Here is a 16,919-nt window from a genome sequence, read left to right on the forward strand (position 1 = left end):
ACCAGCATGACAAGCATGTTTTCCAACACAGAGTTGAAGAGTAGAAGAGAAAAACTGGTTGCAACCCTAGATGGAAAAAATGGAGTTTTAGGAAAAATACTGTGCCTCTGACAAGCCTCTGCCTCTGGTTAAGCGTATAATAGTTTATGAAAACAAACGCAGGCATTACAAACACTGTTACCAAAGTCAAGATTATTGTTAACTTCAAATGTCACATGTGTACTAATGGTAATTTTTCTAGTATTTCACGGTTCTCACTTCATTTTACTTGGGAAATCTAATCCTAATGTATTTAAGACCTGACAGAGGCGATACTTCATTTGCTCAGGTTTTTAATGACTGACATTTATAAAACTTGATTTTAAAACCTCTGTGAGTGATAAAGTCATCACCGAAAAATCATGCAAATAAGGAGATGCATATAAACTTAAAATTGAGTGATGGTGAGAAACAACAAATGGTTCTTTTCTAATTCACTTGTGACTTTGAAAATCACATAAGTAAGTTAAATGCTTGTTTTAGTGACATTTTAGCATGAAATTTATGTTCTTTAAAACAGGTACTCTTAAAAATCTCACTTATACACCCTAAGGAAAGAAACTGTATTTTTATCACTCCTTTCAAATCTAGTAATTCAGATTGCTAGAAAGGTGCAAAGTGTAATAATTACCAGTTCTAGATAAACAGTAACAGGTGTATCGGCTTTTACGGCAGTCCCTCTGAAATAGAGCTATAAGGATGTAAACATCATTTATCAGAGTTTTTCCTAGGCCTGAATTAAATTTTAATCTTCAAATATTAGTGCTTTAAACTCACTGCAGATTTTAGTGTAACTAATCCTAAATGAAATGTGCTTACTCCCCAGCCAAAGCAGCTATAAAACTGCAAATCAAATTAAAAAAAAAAAAAAAAGCTTTTAGGTTGAAAAACATAAAGCATTTGAGTTACATTTATTCATTCACCAGCTTTTGCAGCAGGGTGACTGCTATTGCCAGATGATTACATTTTTACTTACTTTTTGTACCACTGCATGCTGTGGAGATGACTTTATCTGAATCTGAGATACTGCCATCCCGTGCACTTCTAAAAAGTAACTAAAATGCTTTTGTGTTACTTTTTGATCCACTGTTGATAATTTGTTGTTGTTGAGGCCAGTTTATGGCATCTTTTCAAAGGCATTCTCAGGCTTTTGGATTCTGACTTGGGACTCATTCAGTGCTGAGTGTGTTGGTGCTGCTGCGACTGCTGAGCAAGGAACTACTACAAATGCAATGAGCTGTGCAAAGATAAGAAAAGATTTGACAAGACCAGACCCAAGACCCTAGACTTCATGGCTGTGTTCGTACTAGTGAAATGTGAAGCGTAGCTTATCTGGGCATTGAGGCCAATTTGGGAATGGCTTGCCCCTATTTAAGTAGTTTTCCTTGCAAAGGATTGCTGCAAGCTATAATCTTCAGACCATTCCTGTTGCCAAACCATGCCTAGGAAGGTAGAAAGTTGTTCTGAGGCAAGTCCTACCTGGGAGGAGAGTAAAAGTTTATTGATAGAAGACATTGCATTGCAGGGCCCAATAATGTTAACACACACTTGAGTTTACTGATTCAGATCCAACCTGTGGGTCTTTCTGCTGCACAGCCAGCACCTTCTCAGTGCAAAAGCGTCAGCAGCTTCAGGGTGAGCATGAAGACAGGAATTAGGATTGGAAGGGGGGAAATTCTACTCCTAGAGCCAGCTCTGCCCTGATTATTGTTGGCAGAAAACAAAGCCAGATGCTGTCAGTGCTAAGCAGCAAGTAATTTACATAGCTGTGTTCAAAGTGTACCACACCAGAAGTTAATTTCTTGAGACATCTCTGCATATAATACTAAAAGCTGTGAAGATGTTTTCTTTCAGGCTGTTGATTAAAACTTGTAGATTTCTTGTTTCAGGCTAGAATTGGAGTTTCAAACATAAAGTGAACAACAAACTCAAACCAAAAAAGGGGAGAAATAAATGAAGGAAAAGGAGAGTTTTAAAGAAACGTACTTTGATTTTTATTCTAAATTTTAAAATTGCCTTGCAATTGAGAAAGTTTATTGTTTAAGAGTCACAGAAATTATTCATCTTCCTGAGCTAAAAAACAGTAGTTGCAGATGATGTATTTAAGCCCTGTTCTTGAAACATGGCCCTTCAGAAAAAAATTGAGGGACAATTATTTGTTGAAACCGCTTTAAAACTCCATTCAAATAAGAAAAATTTGTCAGCTTTTACTCTCCTAGTGCAAAACAGTGTTTCTGGAATGTTCATGGGTGGCCTTTGGTTATGGGAGCACAAACTGAGTGATTTACTCTGAACCCTCCCTTCTGGTCCAAGCATTTTTGCATTCCAAATCATGACCTGCTTCTGAAAATTGGAATTTAAGACATTAACAGAGTGGTAAACAAAACAGCTACAATAATTACATTACTATTCTGATTGCATTCAATTTTAAGTAATACTAGAGAATAATAAAATGAGAAGAAAGTTTAAAGACAAAGGTGTTTTCTAAGAGGAATGATGCATATGTGCTGCATAGAATCATAGAATTAACTGACTTGGAAGGGTCCTCTGAAATCATAAAGTACTCTTGGAGAAGAGTTATTTTGGGGGGTTTGTATCATTGTTTTATTTAATTTACATTATTTCCCCTCTGATCACTCATGTTCAAAAAATGTTAACTTGAAAATATGAATTCTAGTTCAGTTATCAGTATGACAATCTGACTGTACTCTAGTAGTAATTTTGGGGAAAGAAAAAAGCCATAGGCGTGAAAATTAAAGAGAATTTAAAAATGTTATTTGACGTTACGATGAAATCTTGGCAATCTCTGCCACCAAGTGGTCATTCGGCAACACACAGTAGATATTCTGTCCTGTTAGTGTTGCATATAAAGAGTTTTAATGAAGTTACACACTTATGATTTACCTGCCAATTTTAAGGTGCACTCTCTAGCTAAGTACATTATTCTGTCCAAAAAACGTGCTGAAGGGTAAAAGTTAAGATAAATTTGTTATAATGTGCCTGATTTTACAAATTTGCCGTGTCTCACTTAACTGATTTTGCCACATAATACCAGTTTTGCTATTTCAAGTGAAAATCAAGTTGTAGTTAAGCATTTGATTAACTTTTGAAGTGAACCAGTGTAATATAAATTTGAAACTGGTAACCAGCATAACAGATTACTTTTAAAATATCTAATAAAATACATAGTAAATACTAAAAATTTATAATAAATAAATGAATTAGTAGATTATACATAAACTGGTAAGTAACAGGATCATGAATGATATCACAACTGCAAAGTCAGAGATCCAGGAGTGCTGGGACACCAGCCACACATCTGTAGCCCAAGCTCATGGCCTAGAGCAGCTTTACCCAAGGAAACTTCCCTCTGCTACAGCAAAGAAGCATGCTTTTCCTCTTACTTTATTATATTATTTCCAAAAACGGTGCATGAGAAGTCCAGGGGATGAAATAGCAGGAAGATTGTTTTTCTCTTTTAACCTAGTAGTAAACGTGAGGCCCAAGACAGTATTAATAGTTCTAAAATCCTGAAAGACATAGTGATTAAACAGTTGTGTAAACTCACCAGCCATTCCTTTTTATCATAAATCAGATACCTAGTTTAAGTATCAACATTTAGATAAACTTATGTTTTCTAATATATATTCAAAACATTTAAAGTAGCTTTATTCAAGCAAGAAAAAGAAACAATAACTTGCCTTTTTTATACATATTCTATTTAATTTCCATCCAAATGTAGATTAATATGTAAGAGACAAATGTTAATTGTTTTATATTTATACTATTATATATCTTCTATCATTATTTTTGCTTAGTCAAATAAAAATAATCTGAATAGAGAGATAATGTTTTTTACAAGAATGTACATACAATTTGTGAATCTTTCCAAAGAAACAATCCAAGTTCATTGTAAACTTTATATTAATTGCAAATAAATGTTTTTTACCAAAAGGTATGAACTTTTCTTCAGGAAAAAATATCAAAATACAAACCTGATCTAGTGGAAGGTGTCCCTGGCCATGGCAGAGGAGCTGGACTGTATGGTCTTTGAATATCCATTCCAAAACAAACCATTCTTTGATTCTATGAAATTCTAAACAAAATCTAAAAGTATTTAAATTATTCCCAGTGTACAGCTGCATAAGCATCTAACCCTTCCCTGCTTTCCTCCATAATGAATTATATCCCAACATATCCCACATAGTACTTAACAGGCTTCAAAATGCTCCAGTTTGCTTATCGGTAGGTGCTCTATGTGTTGAGACGCAACATAGAGAATTTCTCTGGAAGTACAACAAAATCCCACAGGATCTGAGACACTGCAATGATTGTCTGGTCCTTTAAAATCATAAAAATTTTATTGGACCATGTAAAATTTCAGACTTTCTCAGTCCCACTTATTCCTCATCAAGATCAATCATTATTTATATTTCACAATCTTTGTGTTTCTAGCACTACTTGTTGAACTGGCCCTGTTATTTATGTAAAGTAATAATATTTGTTTTGACAGTTGCTGTTCACTCTTACTGCAGCCCGGTCATTCAGCTTGAGTCAGTTCACCATTTTGTGATTCTTTAGTCCTTCTCAAAGATGTTAATCAATAATGAAGCCTACAAATTGCATCCTCCATGTTTCGTGAGGGATTTATGCCCTTTCAGCACGTGCAGCAAAGAAGATGCAACTCAAAAAATGTCAGCTGATAATCTTGTTGTCCCTGGCGTGAACTGCATAAGAAATTACTTTCAGACAGTGAGGGGAGAAGCAAACTCCTTGTGTATTTTGTGGTAGTGGAGGTCATATTAATTACAGGCAAGTGTTATGAAAAAAAAGGAAAGGGATAATGCTGCCACCCCTCTTTCCTTGGCTTCTCACACACCCGCCCTGATCTTCCCTCATTGGTTGCCTACAAGGCAGTGCCACACCAGTACTGCCTTCCTCCTGATGTGGATTCCCCCTCCTGTGCATCAGAGGAGCAGGAGAAAGCCCAGAGTGACGTGGCCACTCTATTATGGTCCCTTGGACATGTTAGGAGCAGGTGAGAGGCAGAGTAAATACAGAAAACCTACCAGTTCTCATTTTACTACAGCACAGTCTGAAAGTGGGTTTTTTCACTCTTGTAATGAAATTCTGTACATGTATGAGGAGTTTGGCACAATAAATTAACATTTCCCAGTTGAACTCAGCAGTTAGTGTTCTGTCACATGATGTATGTATGCACAATATATACAAGATATATCTGTATTTTTCTTTTATTTATTTTGAATTATAAATAATCTTTCCATTTCAGCTTGGTCAAAGGAAGCAGTCAAGTATAAGAAGCTCAGATGAAATTCACTTAAACAGTTTAAACAATCCTCCAAGACAATACCAGGTAAAAACCAGTTTATTTTTGAACAAAATCAAGAAGTAGTAGAACTGGCAGAGTGATGTCTTGAGGACAGTTTTGAATTTATGCTGAACAACATGAGTCAGGAGTAAATTCACAGGCCATGTATATATTCGAAATAAATGTAATGATTTAGGTATTTGCAGTACAATCTGGGCATGTTTTTCTCTCCTCTTTGCTTCTTAAATGCTACCCTTATAGTGTAATATTTTAAAGTGCTTGAGAAATGTTTTTAATTTTAGAGACAGGATGAGTCTTCAACTGTACAATGGAAATTGAGAAAACCAAAAAAACCCTCAACAACTTCCCATTCCATCTGCTGAAGCAGCTCAGATTATTGTTCCACATCTCTGTATACAAACACTACAAGCACTGCAAATATCTGACAGCCTTTATGCTGTCAATACAGTCTGCTTTTTCTTTGCCTCCTGAACAACTGCAGTAAGCCTTTGTGCAGTTAAGTATACAGAGACCCAGCACAGTCCACCAAAGGGCCAACTATTCTGATCCAGAGACCACTACTTTCCTTCCTGAAATACTATACAGCAGGTGGAAAGGAAGAAGCAAGAGCTGCCTGGTAAATAGAACACGACAATCCGAATTAAAAGGGTATAGAAAACAAGTATACTTTATTGACCATAAGACAGAAAAAAAGCTCTTCCCCCTGGGCAGGCTAGGTCTGCTCCATTCTTATGTTATACAGTGTCTGCACAAGTGTGTACCAAAAACTGCCTCACTTTTTCACAGCCAATTTCATTAGGGCGCAATGATAGATATTAAGATTAAAATTTTACCCCATAAACATGTAGATGTGTGGCTTTGTATTTGAAATGTTCTTGGATTACTAGAATAAACAGTACAGCTGCTGACCTTGCAAGCATGACTGTAGTGATGGTCTGGAACCACTAATCTGGGATGACTCACCACACAACCAGCTCTGACTGATTTTATTACTGTGCAGACAAAAGCAGATGCATAAATCTATGTACATTTTATATCTTATGGTGAAAACCAAAAAGTATTTTGTTGTGATGGACTACACCATATGAAAATATTAAACCCAAAACAGAAATATAGCTCCTAAAAGGTGTTTGGATACCTTGTTCTTTTTCAAGTCATTTGAACTAATGGGAGAATCAAGGACAGAATTCTTTTTTCCTGGAAGGGTAAAATTTACAATGAATTTGCTGGCCTAGGTTCCCCTTATTATTAGTGGAGAAGTTAGCCATTCTCATGGTGTGATCTATTTGATCAGTTTTAGTTGTCTGAGATAAACTGTGCTCTCAGGTTTGCTCTCTTTATCCATAGAAGGAATCAAAGGTGACAGATATGTGTATTTGCATGACAAAGTACTTGGTTAGATGAGTCCCAGCTGAGACACTTAAATGACTTTTAGAATTGTGGGTCCCTTTTTCTCTAAGCCCAACATTGGGTAAACAAAACTTATTAAATATAATATCAAAATAGTTTAAAATAAACTGATGACAAAAGGGTTTAGCAATTAGCAGTGCTAAACAGGGTCATTGTCACCTTGTGGTAGCAGTAAAGGTCAGATAGTGTCACCTATGTGGAGATCAAAGCTACAATTGTATTGATCATTCTTATAGACTCCAGTTAATTAAGTTAAGCTTCGTGAATTCTGACATTTGTAAAATGTGTTTAGTTTTCTATTTTTCAACTACATATATGTGCAGAATCATAAAGTTTAAATATCTACTATAGATGAAAGCAGAGATTTTTACATTCTACTTCTTTAACCTGTCGAGTCCTACGCTGAAATGTCTAAATGCAACAGAAGGTAACAGAACTGTTGTAATTTAACCTCAGCTGTCAACTAAGTACTTCACAGTTGCTCACTCACTCTCCTCATACCACTCCCAGAACCCCATGGGATGAGGAGGAGAATTGTAAAAGGTAAAACTTGAGGGTTGAGATAAGAAAACTTTATTAATTTAAATAAAGTAAAATATAATAATAATAATAGTAGTAGTAGTAGTAGTGAAAAGGAGAGACAGAGAGAGAGAGAGAGAGAGAGCGCAGTGATTGGCCATTTAAGGCCAAGTCTCCCCAGTTTGTATACTGAGCATAACATTCTGTAGTATGGAATATCCCTTTGGCCTGTTTGAGTCAGCTATCCTGGCCATGCTCCCTTCCTGCTTCTTGTGCACCTCCTTACTGGCAGAGCATGAGATACTTAAAAGTCCTTGACTTAGGGTAAGCACTGTTCAGCAACAACTAAAACACCAGTGAGTTATCAACATTATTCTCATAATAAAACCAAAAGTCAGACTGTACCAGCTAGTAAGAAGAAAACGAACTCTGTTCCAGCTGAAAGCAGGACAAGAGCTCATATTTTGAAATGTCATAAAAATACTAGTCCAACAAAGAAATCTTTTTTCTTCCTTTCTTCTCCTTAGAAAATAATGAAACGTCTCATTAAAAGATATGTATTGAAAGCTCAGATAGATAAGGAAAGTGATGAAGTCAATGAAGGTGAGTATGTTGATGAATTGTATGTTTAATCAGAGAATCAAGACAAATTAAAGTGGTTACATATGCCACTTGAAAAAAAAGTTTCCAAAATACTTAATTCGCTTAACATGTTTACAAGTGTTAGATATAAAATTACCATGAAATTGAAGTTAAAGAAGAGATAGGATTCCTGTCTCTTGTCTCCCATCAGAAAACATCAGTGATCTGACAAGTTGTCAAAAGTGTTGCTACTTCTAGTAATAATAGAAACATAGGATCATTTGGATTGGAAGGGACCTTAAGGATCATCTAGTTCCTTAAGGATCATCTACTTCCAACCCCCTTGCCATGGGCAGGGACACCTTCCAGTAGACTAGGTCGCTTAAAACCCCATCCTTGATCACTTACAGGGATGGGACATCTGCAGCTTCTCTGGGCAACCTGTTCCAGTGCCTCACCACCCTCACAGGAAAGAATTCCTTCATAATATCCAATCTAAACCTACCCTCTTTCAGTCTGAAACCATTCCCTCTCATGCTGTCACTGCATGCCCTTGTAAAACATCCCTCTCCAGCTTTCTTGCAGACTCCCTTTGGACTTGGGAAGGTTGCTATGATGCCCAAGGCATTTCCCATAGTGAGACTGCATTTAATGCAGCAGTTGATTTGATGCATTCCCATATGAATTTTCATTTGTGTCGGGATGTGTTCTTATTGTGAATTCATATATGGGGATGCATATGCTTCAGCTTTTTCTGTGTTTGAATTATTAGCTGGAAACATCTAGTAAATGCACTTCACAGGGATGTTCTTGTCTGTTTGCATCCCTCTGATGCTAGAAAGATACTTAATGCAATAGTAAAAGGAGAGGACTACTGTCTTTTGGACAATGAGAAGTTTTGTTGCTGGCCAAGAGGACTGAGGCAACACCAATCTGCATGATCTGCAGAAAAGGACCTGGGGGTGTAGGTCAACAGGGGCTGAACATGAGGCAGCAGTGTGCCCAGGTGACCAAGAAGGCCAATGACATCCTGGCCTGTATCAGCAATAGTGTGGCCAGCAGGACCAGGGCAGTGATTGTCCCCCCTGTACTCAGCACTGGTGAGGCCACATCTTGAATCCTGTGCTCAGTTTTGGGCCCCCCACTACAAGAAAGACATTGAGGTGCTGGAACATGTCCAGAAAAGGGCAATGGAGCTGGTGAAGGGTCTGTAGCACAGATCTGAGGGAACTGAGGATTTTAATCTGGAGAAAAGGTAGACCTTATCACCCGCTATAACAACCTGAAAGGAGGACGTAGTGAGGTGGTGATTGGACTCTTTTCCAAAGTAAGAAGTTACAGGACAAGAGCAAATAGTGTCAGGGAGAGATTTAGACTGGACATTAGGAAAAATGTCTTTACAAAAAGGGTTGTGAAGTATTCAAACAGGCTGTCCAGGGAAGTGGTTGAGTCACCATCTCTGGAATTATTTGAAAGACATGTAGACATGGTGCTTAGGGGCAAGGTTTAGGGGTGGACTTGGCAGTGCTTGGCTAATGATTGGACTTGGTGATCTTAGGGGTCTTTTCCAACCTAAATGATTCTGTGATTCTATGATTCTGTGATGTCTCTTGCAGCTGAACAGCAGCTTCCATATAAGAGATCATGTGAGTTTTGTGAACTGATGTGGCCTCTCACACTTTTGCCTTCAGATTTGTTTGATTCCTGAACTGCATCTTCATATTCCTGTCTGTAAGCCACCAGTCACCAACAGGCAACAGAGCATCTGCTTTTTCTGTTTCAACAAAGAAATACAGAGAAAACCAGTGATAATTGTGAGATATTTGGATATGGTGTTTTTTTTCTTTTGTTTCTTAATAGTATGATCTTCTAATATCTGTTACAGGTGAACTGAAGGAAATTAAACAGGACATCTCAAGTCTCCGGTATGAACTCCTTGAGGAAAAATCTCAAAATTCTGAAGATCTGGCAGAACTTATAAGGAAACTTGGGGAAAAACTGTCAATTGACTCTAAGGAAGAAGAAAGCAAAAGATAACCGAAATGTTTAAGAGATGCAACAGAATGTTAACAATTCACTTAAAGCCATATTTCCATTTTTTTCAAGTCTAGCTCACGTTTATACAGAAGATTCAGAAATTAAATCATTCCAATTCTTTATTGAAAAAACACAGTGACAAATCCTGTGGGTCTACGGTAGGGAGGGGATGCCACTTCTGTAAAGATATTAATTCTTTACTTGCTGAAAAAGAGTTAATTTGAGATAATTTAAATATTCAATTTACCTCTTTTAGAATTCCAGTGGAATCTTGATAAGGTCAGTCATGAAAGATTAAAAGCATAGATCTAAAATTTTCCTACGTTACTGTTTCTGTTTATTTTTTGCAAATTTCCTTTTGTAGAGATTCTTACATATATTTTAGTGAAGCAAAAGAGAAAAATTCCACGCTTTTACATATATATATATATATATATATATATACCTATCTCAAAAGCTATTTAATTTTTCCAGCATTCCCAACTGGGGGGGGGAGGGGTCGGGTTCTTAAAAATGAACGGGATATTAAAATAATTTAGGAATGTTTCCATGCAGAGGTAAATTATCAAGATATGCATAGCACTGTATTACACTTCTCCCAACTTATCCCTGTCGCTGCTGGACTGGACTATCCTGAAAGATCCCTAGGTTCCAATGGGAGTCAGTGCATTTATAAATAAGTATTTTTCATCAAGTTTATTAAAAAGCTATTGCTGAGACCAGAAGAAAAATTTTTTTAATCCATGATATTTAATCATTGATGTTCTAATCTCTTTCAGAATTCCCAGGCTCTTCAGCTTTTATGTCTTGAGCTGAACCTCCCAAACTGCAGGGTGGGGGGTTGAATGTAACAATTTTATTTAAGGTAGAAGATACTAAAATGTTAGTTGAAACCTCTCTCTGAATTCTGGCTGTAGCATACATGGGGGGACCATGTTTCCCCATAGTTAAATCTGTTTAAATCATAACATTTTCTTCAGATCTCTCCATAGCAAACAAAAGCATCTTGTTTCAGAAGTTCATGAAATCTCATCTTCTTTGCATCCCTCATCCTTTTTTTCCACTGGAGAAAGCTCAGTTCTTGTGCTGTGTTCTTTAGGGCTCCAAAGAAGAATCTCCATGCCATCAGCAGAGGCCTCTAGTGCTTTCACCCTGCCGACTGCAATACTTCTATGTCTCTTTCTGTTAAACTGGAGATGAGGTGTCTATCTCTGGCTGTTTGTTGTGTCACTAATATGCCCATGCAGGACAGTCTGCTGGTTTCTGTCTCTCCAGGTAGATACAGCATAAATTCCAGATAATTTTTTCCCCAGTTAATACAGTAATTTGTATTTCTCACTGATTCTGTGACTGTTATAAACATATATTATATTGGGCATCTCTCCTCTCTTTAAGCTTGGTTGCAATTAGTGAAAGGGTTGTGAAAAATTGCAACAGGGACATCAAGGTGTGAGAATGCACCTGTAAAAGACTTGTATGTTTAAGAAACAAGGATGGAAATATCAGTAATTACTTTAAAATTAGCTTTGTGAAATTTATTTATTGTGGAATGTATCTCAATATAAATAACCTCAACCTCTCTTTTAGGCTGAGGTTATTTTTTAATGAGTTTAGATTAGTTTCCAGCTGAATTCACTGATAGTCCTTTTAAAAAAAATTTCTGGTGGAATCACTGTGTATTTTCAGGGAAAAAACCCCAAAACGTGTATTAGAATGGGTTTTGAAATCATATGGAGACAGGTGGAGGCAAGGGTCTGAAGTCAGCCTGTCCTGAAGTTGTTTGTCACGGTGTGGGGGAACTGCTTGGCACGTTAGTTTAGCCACCAGTGGAGCATGTGGGACAATCTGTGTCCTTGGGCTGCAGGCGTAATGAACTCAGGGTTTATAAACTCCCAAGGCTTCTTCTGAGGGAGAAAAAAGAAAGTGAGGTTTCCAAAGATAGTAGAGCATGGGCAGTTGGTGTGACCTCAGACTGGAGGGCAATGTGACCATAACTTCACTGCCTTTTGGCTCCTGGACAGTTCCTGGCCATCTCCCTCGGGCAGGACTGGCCACTGATTTTGAGTTCCCACTTGAGTATTTTGGGCCTGGTTTTCTGAAGCAGTGAGCAGTTAGCTCAGCACCATTGAATGACTGTGTTAGAGGCCATGCTGCTCAAAGCATATCTTCTGCCTGTGACAAGCTCCTCAGAAAATCTGTTGGTCAGAATTTGAGGTAACAGGGACAGTCAACATTTGCTTTTGGTAATCAGAAGTCTTTAGTTTTGGTCATTGTAATGTGCAGTTTGGACCTGCTCTAGTGCTAGGTGATGGTAAACCTTCACTCTCCATAAACTCACTGAAAAGAAGTACATGAACACAGTTTAAGATCCAGGCACTTCTAAAGATTTTTATTACAGAGGTAAAATGTACACTGTGAATTTGTTTAAGCCCAAAATTTGGCTTACCTTAAAACAATCAGATCATAATGTATATATTGTATTTCATTAAGAAAATACATATGGATTTTTTATTTCAATGAAGATATTTTATATATAGTTATTACTCATGGAACAATTTGTTAAATATATTTGAAGTGGTCTATTACCAAATGTAGTGTGACAAGCAATGTAGTACTCAAAATGAGCACAATACCAAATATATTATTCTGTTTAAAAAAAATTAAATGTATCAGACTCAAAATATCTTTGTGATGCATTGTATGAACATGTTGGTATTTCACTGGGAACCATTGGGTGCTCTTGCTTGGAAGACTAATGTGATAAAATACTTTCATTTGCTAGCAACACTAATACGAAAAGAGTTTCAAAGAAGGTACAAGGGTCTTTTCATACTTGATTAGATTCAAGGCCAAGTATTTTGTCTGCTGTGACTAACTGTGACTCATGCCAGATGTTTCAGAACATCTGCAGTAGGTAACAGATAATTTTCATCTTATATAGTTCTTCTTTTGGTTTCTAATAAAAAAGATTGATATAATTTGATGAGGAAGTATTTCCAGATTTGTTTGTGAATTATTAAGATAACAAGATAGTCTTGATACCTACTTATTGTTTCTTGAAATTTTTTGAGCTCAGCAATTCAGTTTCTGTAGCAGCAGCTTCCACATCTAAACCAGACCTGCTATGAAGAAGTATTGCCTTTATATATTTTTTTCCCTGAGTATTTCTTAAGCTTGAATTATGAGATACAGTGAGTAGAATCTGTTATCTCTTAGACATTCTCCTTTCTGTTCCTCCAAATGTATTTCACTAAAAGATATAAAAGGGCTTAAGAAGTTCTGAAGAGAAGAGAATACAGTAAGAAAATCCACAAATAAGCAAATCTTTATTCAATATTTTCTCACACCTTTCTGGATGAAATAGAGTCATGTCTAAATATTGGGAAAAAGCTTTATACATTCTGGAGAACCATGAATTTTATTAGAGAGCAATACTGCAATGCAAGCTTAAGGTACTCAGGATTTACAGTGAGGTCATGAATAAGAGCTGCAGGATTTCACATGAAAATTCAGATATGACAAGTAAAAATCTGCTGTATTTCACCCTATCTTAGAGCACTTACATGCCAAGCCAATGAATCCTACTGGTTTTAGAAGTGGGATCTACAGGTTCATCTGATTTTAGATACCAGCCATGAAGACTTCTGCCTCTGAGCTTGTCTAGAATTTCTTTGTATTCAGTGGATAGAAGTGGTCAAAGGTATGATTTTGTGTCATCTTAAGATAGACAAGTATCCCAGGTGAGTCACATTGTAGAGGTGATAATTTTTCTCCTGTTACTCTGAAGAAGCCACTGTGACTGTTTATATTGTAGCAATGTTTATATTGAAGTGTGAGAAGTCCCAGCTTGACAGAAATGAGCACTGCAGCACACAGCAGGGCCATAAACAAATGCTCATCTGCTTGTAAGTGCTTGAACTGATGAGGACACACATTGAGAGGGGCAGGATCTAACTTGCCTTCAGAAGACTGTAGCCCATTCCCCAGAGATGGTGGGTGAGTAGGGTCTTCTTTACTCTGCAGGAATATTTCATTTTTTCCTTCATTAGTGTTACTGTGTGTATGCATAAATGAAAATACCCATTAACCAAATCTGTCGCGAAAGTGAGAAAAACTCTGTTAACAGTACACATGGCAACTAAATTCTTGTTGATAAACTAGGAATTTTATGACAGAAGTTTGTATTTCATGTTTTAGTACATTGGGGTGAGCATATATTTTCAATAACATGTCTTCAAGATTTACAATATACAGCTTGTTCTTGGCAGTACTTCAGCTATAGCAGCTGCATCAAGTAATTTACTAAGAACATGTTCTCATGACTGCCTTGTCCCAAAATGCAATTTAGTCCAACAAAATCTTGCATTTGCTTCTTAGAGATTTCTCTCAAGCTTGAAATTAGTAGCTGAACATTGCAATTAATATGTTGTAAACCACATAATGTGGAACTGTACTCACTTGCAGAACAGTAGAACTTGTCCTTATAGTGCAAACTGCTAATTTTTCATGTAAATATTTAATGCTTTGTAAAATCTGTTACAAAATGCCTAGTGTGAATAATATTTCTAAGACTTATGTTCTTAGTTAAATTTTAATTTGGCCTGTGGAAAATAGAACTCACAAAGTTTTTATTTGGAAAGCTACTTGTACTTCAGGAGCTTATACTGAAAGAGAAGTTAAGCAAGGCTGAGGAATGTACATTAAACTCCATGCACTTAGAAGTCCAGGGAATCCCATGCACTGTTCTACCCTGGTGTATATTACTTTGAGTACCTCAAAACGTTTTTTTTTTCTTTTTTTTTCATTGTTGCAAAAACCAAGTCTCCTGTTTCTCTTTTTGTTCTTGTCACCATCTGTAATATGACAGTGCAGTAGGGATCACAAAGTACAAACTTTTAGTGGTTTCTCTGTCCAAGCAACTGCATTTTAGTAGGATCTGGTTTTGTTTTAAGCTTTTCAGTACTCTGTGATTCAGCTCCTTCACATTTATTCTTTACTCCTTTAATTGATGGACCTCCAATCAAAGCATTTTAAGAAGATCAGATCATATTGTACGTAAAGTGCATTAGATAAATAATTATCAAAATTAATAGCAATATTTTTATGCATTTTTATACATGAACACTTTTATACCACTTCGATATTTCATTGTGCTCTATAAACAACGAGTATACTCTAATATGTTTGCACAGTCTGTCAAAAAGGGCATAAATAAAATGACAACTGGTCCAAAACTTACTTGCTCTCAAATACAAATAAATTTAATTTCCCATGACCTTTGTCAAACCAGATCAACTCTTTGTTTCTCAGTTTCTTCCTTTATGCTAGGGGAGAATGATACTAACTTGTGTCAACATGCTCAAATAAATAGTTTGAGGAATTTATGAAAGAGAAAACTTCAGTTCTTTCTCAAAGGGAGTATTTCCTTGTTTCCACAGAAGATTTTGCACAACTTTACCAGAACTCTGATGGTTTAATCAACTTCAGTAGAAAAAACCCCACAGGATTTCATGAGTTTAATGTCTTCACAGCAAAAGGCACTGCTATGGGATTGTTCCTTAGAACTGCAGTTCTAAAAGTTCCAGTTAAGACAATATGTCAGTAGCCAAATTATTTAATCCCCATCTTCTCATGGTAAACTGAGGCTCTGCAGCTGGGTTATAACCTACTCACTTTTGAATGGAGAAATATCACTGACAAAGTAAGTTGTTTAAAAAACATGAACATGAGCAAGTCTTTCTGGTGAACAGAAAATAAGGTACAATATCAGGTTGCTATCAAATCATGTTGGTAGTAAAAGATTCAAGACTACTTTATGTGACTTGTGCTAGAGCACATATGGTCTCTCCTAACATGTAATTCCTCTTTTCAAAAGAAAATATTTCTCCTAGAAGTGACCTTGGCTTGAATTTGTCAGCATCATTTAAGAATTCTGTGAGTTTCTTCCCTCTGAAGTGGACCTTGTACTATATTTGCACTTTATTTGAGTAAACGAAACTGCCTGATACAGCAGTATTAGTGGCTACATTCCTTCTGCAGAGGTTTCTCTCTGACCCTACAGGAGGCAACTGATCACAGTACTATCAAGAGTGTTAAAGACAAGCCCTGGCTGGACCAAGAAATATTTCTCAGTATCAGACTGGGAAGAAATAAAAAGAAAATAATTCCCAAAGAGTCTATGGTTCTTTTAATGTTGTAAGTTAGCCTGTATCCAACTGTCTGGAAATTTTGTCTCTTCTAGTTTAGATATCCACAGCACACAAAACACAACAAGCTATCTAGGTTCCCATTCTAGTCTCTGAAAACACAGAAAATTCTAGGGCACAGTTTTAGATATCTGTAACATATCAGCAAATCTTGCTTTCAAAACACTTCTTTCCCTCCACTGCTCAGATAAGTCCCATCCACTGCCACAAACTCCTAGTTGTGAATGTTTGTGTGGACACAAGAGCGCAGGTCACCAGCACCTTCTGCTTCAGGGCCTTTGCTCAACACAGGCTTTTATTGCCTGAATGTTGTTTCAGAAGTAAATATTCACTTTGAGTGGAAGCGTAGCCATGACCCAATCTATTGTAGTTCAAAATCTCAAGAAAATGGGAAATCCCTTGCTGGGTGACCAACAAGGTCTGCATGAAGTATTGAGCCAACAAGAACTGCTGGCAGTTGCATGTAAAAATATGATGAGTGCTTTTTGCAGATGTTCACAGCTTCAAATGATGTACTTTAATAAGACTCAGATTTTAGATAATTTGTGAATGTTACAAATTAATCCCCATTACACTTGTCTTTAGACTATAATTTCCAGCAGTTTCAGTTGATCTAGTAGCTGATCACTCAACCTCAAATTATTCAATTGTTGCATTAGGCAAGCACCAAGATGTTTTTATTTCATGCAGGTAAATTTTCTCATCATCAGCTAAAACTAAATATGAAGGAGACTGTGTTGGGGATAGGATGCTTATTGGTGATCCCAATGAGGTAT

The 16,919-nt window shown here is 36.7% G+C and overlaps 1 protein-coding gene across 2 annotated transcripts in view; it reads left to right on the top strand.

Moving 5' to 3' along the window:
* Positions 1-10,372, top strand: part of TRPC6 (transient receptor potential cation channel subfamily C member 6) — a 79,907-nt gene extending 69,535 nt beyond the window's left edge. For both annotated transcript variants that reach the window (XM_032680848.1, XM_032680849.1), the window contains exons 10-12: positions 5,330-5,413; positions 7,846-7,921; positions 9,786-10,372. In XM_032680848.1, the coding sequence (XP_032536739.1) occupies positions 5,330-5,413; positions 7,846-7,921; positions 9,786-9,937 (312 nt within the window). In that variant the 3' untranslated portion in view covers positions 9,938-10,372. The remainder of the gene's footprint in view (positions 1-5,329; positions 5,414-7,845; positions 7,922-9,785) is intronic.
* The last annotated feature ends 6,547 nt before the right edge of the window (positions 10,373-16,919 follow it).

The sequence above is a fragment of the Chiroxiphia lanceolata genome, chromosome 2, assembly GCF_009829145.1.
Source record: "Chiroxiphia lanceolata isolate bChiLan1 chromosome 2, bChiLan1.pri, whole genome shotgun sequence".
In the NCBI taxonomy this organism is placed as follows: domain Eukaryota; kingdom Metazoa; phylum Chordata; class Aves; order Passeriformes; family Pipridae; genus Chiroxiphia; species Chiroxiphia lanceolata.